The sequence below is a fragment of the Mustela nigripes genome, chromosome 8 (genome assembly GCF_022355385.1).
Source record: "Mustela nigripes isolate SB6536 chromosome 8, MUSNIG.SB6536, whole genome shotgun sequence".
Taxonomy (NCBI): domain Eukaryota; kingdom Metazoa; phylum Chordata; class Mammalia; order Carnivora; family Mustelidae; genus Mustela; species Mustela nigripes.
This window is the reverse complement of record NC_081564.1, coordinates 24,821,590-24,831,691: the sequence shown is the minus strand read 5'-3', so window position 1 is coordinate 24,831,691 and position 10,102 is coordinate 24,821,590. Positions and strand designations below refer to the sequence as shown.

General features: G+C 46.4%; 1 gene segment (V, D, J or C); it reads right to left on the bottom strand.

Moving 5' to 3' along the window:
• Positions 1 to 7,662: 7,662 nt before the first annotated feature.
• LOC132023766 (probable non-functional immunoglobulin lambda variable 1-50) lies at positions 7,663 to 8,253 on the bottom strand. The segment is given in 2 exon segments: positions 7,663 to 8,030; positions 8,143 to 8,253. Coding segments are annotated over 2 exon segments (414 nt in total).
• Between the last annotated feature and the right edge of the window lie 1,849 nt (positions 8,254 to 10,102).

Below are 10,102 nucleotides of genomic sequence, written 5' to 3'. Positions count from 1 at the left end.
AAAAAAAAAAAAAAAAAGGAAACGTTAACCAAGATAAAGAGTCATATTGATATGAATACATTAATAGTAGGAGATCTAAACATGTCTCTCTCAGTAGAGGCAGTTCACCCAATGAAAAAATCAATTAAGAAACAAGAGCACTTAATTACACATTGGATCAGATGGACCTCATAGGTATATCATTCCACCTTAAAACAACAGAATACTCATTCTTCTCAAGTGTACATGGAACATTCTCCAGAATAGACCTCATACTGGGTCACAAATTAGAGCTCAACCGATACCAAAAGACTGAGATTATTCCCTGCATATTCTCAGATCACAATGCTTGGAACTGGAGCTCAATCACAAGGAAAAGTTGGAAGGAACTCAAACACCTGGAAGCTAAAGACCACCTTGCTTAAGAATGCTTGGATCAACCAGGAGATCAATGAAAAACTAAAATAATTAATGGAAACCAATGAGAATAAAGACACTTCGGCCCAAAATGTATGTGATACAGAAAAAGCGGTCATAGGGGGGAAATACATAGCATCCAAGTCTCCCTTAAAAAAAAAATGAAAAATCCATTCATCCGTTGAAGGTCATCTTGGTTCTTTCCACAGTTTGGCGACCTTGGCCATTGCTGCTATAAATATTGGGGTACAGATGGCCCTTCTTTTCACGACATCTGTATCTATGGGGTAAATGCCCAGTAGTGCAATGGCAGGGTCATAGAGAAGTTCTATTTTTAATTTCTTGAGGAATCTCCACACTGTTCTCCAAAGAGGCTTCACCAACTTACATTCCCACCAACAGTGTAAGAGGGTTCCCCTTTCTCCACATCCCCTCCAGCACATGTTGTTTCCTGTCTTGTTGATTTTGGCCATTCTAACTGGTGTAAGGTGATATCTCAATGTGGTTTTAACTTGAATCTCCCTGATGGCTGGTGATGATGAACATTTTTTTCATGTGTCTGATAGCCATTTGTATGTCTTCATTGGAGAAGTGTCTGTCCATATCTTCTGTCCATTTTTTGATATGATTGTCTGTTTTGTGTGTGTTGAGTTTGTGGAGTTCATTATAGATCCTGGATATCAACCTTTTCTCTGTACTGTCATTTACACTATGGAGTATTATGCCTCCATTAGAAAGGATGAATACCCAACTTTTGTAGCAACATGGACGGAACTGGAAGAGATGATGCTGAGTGAAATAAGTCAAGCAGAGAGAGTCAATTATCATATGGTTTCACTTATTTGTGGAGCATAACAAAAAGCATGGAGGACATGGGGAGTTAGAGAGACGGGGATTGGGGTTAATTGGAAGGGGAGGTGAATCATGAGAGACTATGGACTCTGAAAAACAATCTGAGGGGTTTGAAGTGGCAGGGGGAGGGGGGTGGGAGGTCGGGGTACCAGATGGTGGGTATTATAGAGGGCACGGATTGCATGGAGCACTGGGTGTGGTGAAAAAATAATGATACTGTTATGCTGAAAATAAATAAATGAAAGAAAAAAGAAAAAAAAGATAATTATACTTTTATTTCATTGATTCATATACTTCAAACCTGAGACTTTTTCAGTTTTTTCTAATTTATACAAATTATAGTGCATTTATCCTGTTCAGTGAGAGCCAAATATTTATCAATTGCATCATTTTCACATATAGTATCAATAATTTGGCCAACATAAAAATAGATATTCATATGATCTGACATGTGCATGACCAATATTCAGGGATGCTTGCTAGAGTGTAATTCATGTTTAGGGAATTGGGATCATTGAAGTGAATCCTTATGTGATGAGATTGCCAAAAACCATCAGTCCTCCCCCAGATCTGTGTGTCCGGCCCACCTATGAGATCCCCATGTGAGGAAGGAACTGAATGAGGACACTCAGGAAGACACATGGATATTCACCAGAACATTGCCCCCCCCCCCAGGGGATGATGCATCTTCTCTCTATGGGGTAGTTGTTTGTGACCAAATATCCATTCCACATGTGTATCCCATATCAGCTTCTGGTCATGGACTAGGGTAGGTATGAGAAAGGGAAAGTGGAAGCAGAAATAAGTAACAGATTCTCAGAAGGGATTGAGAGGAAAATGGTCCAGGCTATGACTCGAAATGTTCGCAAAAGAGGAGAGAGGTCCCTCAAGGAATTCCAAGTGAAGGTAGGACCCACCCTGCTCCATCCACTGAGAAATAGGTTGGGATAGGGATGGTACAATTACTCTTTGGGGTTGGCTATCAGAGTTGTAGGGATGCCATGGCTCAGGAAGAAGTTGAAACAAGGAAACGTAGGAGGAGGAAGGAGCATCTAATGCATAGAGAAAGGACTCCCTCTGCCTAAGTTGATTGCAGGTTCCCAGCATATAGTCCCTGCTTCTCCAGACAACAGTTGTCTGAGGAATCTGTGGAATATGGTGGAATGAATGGCTGAGGGCATGAGGAAGCAGGACAGGCACAGAGAACCAGCAAGAAAATTGATCTAGTCACTGGGACACCTGGGAATCTCAGTCAGTTAACTGTGTGACATGTGATTTTGGCTTAGGCCCTGACTTCAGGGTTGCCCTTCCCTTCAGTCTCAATAAATAAATAAATAAATAAATAAATAAATAAATAAGAATAAATCTTAAGAAGAAGTAGAAGAAGGAGGAGGAGGAGGACGACGACGAGGAAGAGGAGAAGATTGATCCAGTCACTGGTCAGGAAATTTTCAACTCAGAGATGCCCTTGTGAGTTGAGAACCTTGACATCTGTCTCCCACCTTGTGTCTTTCACTTTGTGGGAGTTCCACCCCCTTACTCCTCTCAAGATACTCCACATCAGAAGAACCTTGTTCCCCATTGTGCTCCCTGATATTTAGTTAGCTGGGCAGGGATCTTAATTGTGCTAAGTTGGATGTTCCTGTTGCTCCAGACACCAAGGAGGTGTAGGATTACTCTCCTGTAATCCTACATCAGGTAGGACTCAGGTGACACCACCACCTGCAGTGAGGAAAGGCACTCTTCAGTGAGATGCACTTGGGTAACAGAGTGATCTCATGTGGATTGTATGTTGCAAAGAAATATGTAGCCATGTAGGAAACATAATACCTCAGCATCCTGAGGCCCACTATGGAACTGGGGACACTGAGTTTCAGTCATTCTTTTCTTTTATTCTTAGGAATATATGTTCATGCAAATATGCTTCTGCCATCCCTCCATGTCTGATCCCTGCATCACTCTGGGCTGGTGATGGTTCTAGTCACAGGAAGAAGGAGGAGATGACTTGGCTTCCCCAGCGGCTGAGGGAGACCAGCATCCAATTTCTCCATGGGGTTAAAGGCTCACAGTGGAGGAGAGTCACACACTTGGAAAGGTCATTGCTCCCAGTCCTGTCAGAGCAGGCTCAGGGCTCTTCCAAGTGGGAGAGAGGGGAGAATTAGTCTTCCCCTTGTTGGTTCCTCTCTTCGTCTTGATATTCTCTCTCTGCCCAGGTTCCCACTTCTTGTCTGAGACTGAGTATTAGTACAGGGAAAACCTGGGAGGGCTCCCTGGCTATTGCTGATATCAGTACATCATATAGCTGCCAGCACTGATGTCCCTGTTCAGAGTGCGGATGAGTCTGACTATTGTTCCTAGAGATGCCCTGAAGGAGGGTGGTGGATCAGCACAGGCTGGGACAGATAGGCTGCAAAGGCATTCACTCATTGGTGATGGGACATTTATGCTGGGAGTTTATGATGCTTAGGCATTAGTAGTATCTGGGAGTCTCCCTGAGAAGTCAGATGATGTGCCTACCTGAGCAGAGAGAGAGATCAAGAGGAGGAAAGGAGTCTTGGACGTGGTGACACAGCCCCTGGAACCCACAGTGGAGCCGGCCTGTCGCAGGCTTGTCTTATCCTTCCAACTGCTCCCAGGGAAATGAAAATGCTCTTTACGCAAATTTGCATCCCCTTCCAGACTCTCCCAGACCCCACTTGATTAGTGATTCAGTAGCAGTGATAGGACCTGAGGACAAGAAGTCTAAGGGAAGGGCCTGCTGTGAGTGGGACCCAGGAGGGGATGGAGGGAGCAACTGTTGGGACACCCACAGAATCGTTCACAGGAGCCTCTTCCAGGCCCTGAGGGACCAGGCTGGTGGGTCTCATCAGCGACCACAGGAGACAATTTAGTCTCTGCCCAGCCTTGAAGCCAGGGGCTCCTGCAGCTGGGAGGGCCCCCTTGCAGGGCCCAGGGAGATTCACAATACCTCCTGCTGGTTGCATTCCTGGCTACAGCAGCCTCAGTGTCCTGAGGTTGACATCCTCAGGGCTGCATTGTAGCCTTCAGCAATGACCCGAACAACTGTGCAAAGCACTATTTTGGGTCTGATTGAAAGAACATGAATTCAATGTCTGCAATATGAGGGTAAGTCATCAATAAATAAGCACTCCTGGGAGAATGGGAATGTCCAGAAAACTGAAATCATACAAAATCATGAGATTATCTCACCTCCTGGGACATTGAGAGAGCTCCTCCAAGGAAGGACCTTCCAAGTTCTTCTCAAGAGAGGAGTGACCATGTCCTGCACATGGAGTCATAGAAGGAAAACTCAAACCAGGCCATGAATATAATCAAGCCGGGATGAGAAATGGCAATTTCATAGAAGGAAATTCATCTGGTGACAATGTGAACCCAGAATGGGAGTATGGACACAACAGTATGTGGTCTGGGAAGAATAACTGATGCAGGAAACAAGAGGTAAGGATGAAGGAAGCTGTGCTCAAAGGACATGTTCAGGATTGTGGAGCAGAAGGAACTGGGGGAGAGAAGGAGGAAGAGTATAGTGTGAACTGGGGATTTCTGCTTTGACTGACCCACTGGGTGGTGCTGCTGTTACTGCAGTGGAAAATTAGATAGTAAGATGTGTGTTGGTTCATGAAAGAGTTGAAGATCTGGAAAACAAGCAGAAACACAAAATTTAAAGCTTGGGAATGGTGGACCCTGACCTTGAGTGACAGTAAGCAATGTCCACCCCACCCCTGATGCTAGTGTCTAGCTGGGCTGACCAGTCTCTGGGGCAGGTTTGGGCAGGTAGGAGGGGCAGGAGCCTGGGACAGAAACCCGGACACTGTCTCCATGTACAGAATGGGTAACAGGAGTTCTGGAAGCAGAGTTTTTCAGTCCAGGCTGGATCCCATATTCAATCCCTTCATCATTCTTGCAACATGTGTGTTAGAGATGTCCTATATTCTGCTCAGGCTCCTACATGGTGAGCTGGGTGAACGAATAAGATAAGACCAACACCACTTTGTCTTTCCCACATAAATTTTCCTGGGAGGGCTGAAGACAATGAAGATGAGTTTGATGGTGATGTTTGCAGACCTTCACACCCCAAGGGCAGGAGGAGTCATTTAGGAGCATGAGTGTGAATGTCCAAGGGCAGGCTGAAGTGCCTGGGACAGTGGGCATCATGAAGAAATGGGAACAAAGAAGAACCCAAACTTCTCACCCCACCTGCTCATCTGCAGGAACTTCAGTCATGGAGAGGCAGAGCTATAGGCTCTCTCTCATCCCCTTCTGTCCCCAGTGGGAGGAGCACTGAATTCTGGTCACTAGTCTGCACCCCTACTTCCTCTTTTTGGTGTCTGTCATGGGGAGAGGACTCTGAGGACCCACATGATATCTAGGGGCCCTATAGTGAAAGCAGATGGCCCTGGGCCCAGACTCAGGAAGGAGCTGTTTCCACAGCTGCCATCACATGATGGGCCCAGGGACAGGATCACAATGCCCCTACTGCCTCGACCATGGTCCCCGCTGATGGACATAAGGGAACAGGAGCCCAGAGCAGAGTTCCCTACCCTTGCCTCCAATGTGTGGTTCCCCTGACAGTCTCCACAGAAGACAGGTACACTCAACCTTCCTTAGGCTGCAGCTTCATGGCCTCACTTGACTCAGAATCCCCTGCTATGTCTCCTCCCTGAGGACTGTCTTCAACTGCCTCCATGGCTCCATGCTTATCCGTTATTAGAGTGAGGCAGGGTGTCAGCACTATCCCCAGGGCTGGGAGCAGAAAGACAAAAGCATCAGTGAACTTTCACCCAAGGACGACACTGTGGGTCCCTACAGGTTTGGTCTCTCTCTGTCTCTCTGTGTCTTGATCTCTATCTCTCACCCCAGGTCATCACTCTGTCACCTGAGTCTCTGTCCACACTCCTGGTGGGGAGGGCACAGGTTTGCTTTGTCCACCCATGACCTCTGTGGCCCCAGTTGTGTTGTATAATTTCCAGGTCTTGTAAATAGTACACCTTCATTTTTCAAAGTTTCCTGTGTTATAGCAGAAGGGTGTCTTGCAGTCATAATAAGGACCACAAGGGTGAGTCCAACCACAGCACTGGTTATGAAGAGGCTGAAACCTGCACAAAGCATGAACTTTTGTTCCTGAAAGGGAGAACACTGGCTCCCACCATTTGCGATTATTGACTTATTTGTTCAATTCCAGGCACAGCTCAGAAATATCACATTACTGACTACTCACCCCATGGGACACAACTCTGTCAATGGGAATAAGGGGCTCATGTGCAGTTTCTTTTCCCCTTTCATAAAACACCTTTCAAATTACTCAGGTCCACACCTTGCTTCCCTCCCTCTCCAGTGAGGCAGGTTCATACCTTTGTAGAGCAGAGGACAGGATGAAGTCGCGCTGTGCCCTCTGTCATGGACCCCAGACTCCTAAATGAGTTGCCAGGCATGCACTAAGATGCTTTCCCTACGCTGTAGAGTTTACTGGGCTGGGACAACCCAGTCACACAGTGCGGCCACCATCACAGTGCCCTGCACAAGAGTGAAACCACCACAAATACAGTCGCTGCTTCACACATGCACCCTCCTCCTCCATCCTCACCTCCCGTCAATCCCTGGCTTCTTGACTGCCTCTGGATTCCTGCCTTATCCAAAATGTGATACAACCACAATTATACATAATGCAGCCTTTTAGAGGTTCTTCTTTCCTAAGAAATGGGCATTTAAAATTCATGTATATTTTCAGAATCAAGAGCTCATTTCCTTTACATTTTGACTGATATCCCCATCCCATTAAAGGACACCTTTGTTACCTCAAGTCTTGGTCATTTTATGAAAAGCTATTATGAAAATAAGTGTGCAGATTTTTGACTGCCTTGAGGTGAGATTATGAATAGTTTCCATAAGCATTCACGTGAGGGCTTATCCTTAGAAGTGTGTGTGTGTGTGTGTGTGTGTGTGTGTGTGTGTGTTTCCTCCTTGGCTTTTATAATTTTATGTTTGAATTTTTTCATGTATTCCATTCAAACATCAAATACTAACCAGAACTGGTTATTTTGTTAAAGCTAAACCAATAATGATTCCAGCTGCACAGAGAGCTACAGCAGGAGCAGTGCCGAGGGACCATGCTGGCCTCATGACCTGAAAGGATTTTATTTACTGAAAAATCAGAAGATGATAAATGAATGTACACTAGCTTAGAAGTAAATTGTTCCAACTCATAAGGAAAAACTTTCTATTCCTTTGAGGCCCTTTGTCTAAATTGAGCTCCTCTGATTGACTGTGAGGGCAGAAAGGAGAGACGCAGCCACCATTCCCAGGGGGTGCCCCAGGATCAACCTGGGCCAGGGTGTCAAAGAAAGAATAAGGAGAATTACAGGCAGAAACTAATCCGGCAGCCTCTGGGGTGCTCATTCACTTTGCAAATGGGTAAGTAGGTTTTTGTCTCACTTCCCCACAGGACTGTGACACTGTGTGAGCTCTGAGACTATTGTCCCATGTTGCACAGTAATACATGGCCTCATCCTCAGGCTGGAGCCCAGTGATGGTCAGGGTAGCATCACTGCCAGATCGGGAGCCAGAGAATCGATCTGGAACCCCTGAAGGTCGATAGGTATTAGCATAGATAATGGTTCTGGGGGCTGTTCCTGGGAGCTGTTGTTGCCAGCTTACACCATAACTTCCAATATTGTTGCTGCTTCCAGTGCAGGAGATGGTGACCCTCTGGCCCAGGGTTCCAGACACAGAGGGTGGCTGAGTCACCACAGACTGGGACCAGGACCCTGCAAGGGGGAGAGACACAGAGAGGGTGATGTTGTGGTCTGCAGACAAGAGGAGAAAAAGTACCTCACATGTCCTCCTAGGGACCCTTCCCCTATACCCACATCCAGTCACCTGTGCAGTGAATGAGGAGTGTGAGGAGGAGAGGGGACCAGGCCATGGTGGAGGTAATCACCAATCCTGCCTTCTGTGGCCCCACAGCTGAGCAGAGCCTCCTCAGTTCTCTCTCCCTCTTCATCCTGTGAGAGGGGGTGGGACCATTTATGTAAATAAGACTCCCAGCTCTCTGAACCCTCACTGGTCCTGGGTCAAGTCCATCTGCCTGCCTGAACATGTCATGGGTGTGGGCAGAGGAAGGTCTGTGTGGGGCCAGGGCTGGGGATATTCCAGCTGTGAGCCCAGACACAGTCAGGGCCAGGTGGCGGGTCCCACATCTGATCACCTCTAAGCCCTGATAAATGGGACACAAACACCCTCTGGTGTCCAGACTCAGACACAAACACCCTCTGGTGTCCAGACTCAGACTCAGACTCATATCCTTGTGTGATATGTTGACCAGACCTCATCAGAAAGTGGCATTCCCACTACACTGACCACTGTCTATGCATTTAAGCCAGGCCAGGCCCCCCCTTATGTGTCCTCCCATCATCGTAGGACATACTTTATGCTGGACTCAGAACCTCAGAGTGAGTCTGTCCATAGCTCTCATGGATCAGAACTCAAATGGTGTCTCCGCACAAACTCCCCTTAGATCAGGGCGGAGTTCAGTGCAATAACAGGTCCCCATGGACACATGGCTCCTTGTTTATGGGACTTCTCTGTGGTTTCCAGCATAAGCACTGAGGAGATGGAGAACATTTGTCTCCAGGTTGTTTGTAGAAACCTTGACGTGCATTCCAAGAGGTGATACTCATTGAACATCTTTGTCATCTGTCACCATTTCTACCTGCTCCTAACAACAGTTCTACAGACACTCTGGGCAGTGTTTCCCTCCTAGGATCAGAACTCCCAGTACAGACACAAGTCCACAGAAGCCCTGAAACATGAGTATGTGTGGGACTGACCACAGAGTACAAGGGACAGACCTGTAGGAGGTCCTATAAGGGAAGGAGTGACACTGCTGATGTGACAGTGATGCAGTGACACATTTTACTTATTAGTAACCGTTTGGCAAACTGTGCACCTGAAATGGATGCAGGTTAGTTTATCGAAATTTAACTCAGTCAGATTGATTTAAATTCAGGGGCAATGCCAATGAGATGGTGCAAGTACAATGACTAGTGTACTTTTGTCAGATCTTTATTTGTCACAGAGAGAAAATGGGTGGAATTTATGGTTAAAAGCACAGATGAGGAAAAAGGGGGAAATAATTTCCTTCTGTTTTCAGTTGAGTAGGAGCCTATAAATTTGTTCCTAAAATCTGGTCCTGCAGGAAAAAAGCTGACATGGTGCCCAGTGAACCCCAAGAAGAAGCTGTTTCTATAAACTTCAGAGCCATCTGAGAGACAGAATTACCAAACAGACAGAGCCTCCAGGAAGTAAAGATTTGGACAGACTGGACACAGGGGTGGGCATAGCTGTACTCCCTGTGCTTTGTGTTTCGCATGTTTGGGACAGAGCAATTGCTCACTAAGCCACTCATGACTAGATGAAGGAAGTTCTCTTACCCAAGACCAACTAGACTGGAAGTTTTTGTCCAATTTCCCATATCTGAATGGAGGAAATTTGGAGTTAAGAGGAACCATGTCACTGATATTACAACCCTGTGGACCTGGGTCAGAACAGAGGATTCCCCCAGCAGAAGTCCAGCTTCTCTGGAGGTGTCAGGGGTTGACTGAGGAAATGAGAGTCCAGCCTTGAGAAAACAGGGGGTTGTGTCCCACATCTCATGGGCTCTGAACTCCAGGGGTACAGCACTGAGTCAGGGGCCCTATGTTCTCTATAGGGAAGGATTTATTTAGTCAGTGAAGACCAATTTGAAAGCAGATCTTTTCATTATTTTCTATATCATAAGTCTAGGTACTCTTGAGTGACAGAAGCAAAATGGAGAATATGAAGGATTTCATGCAGGGCA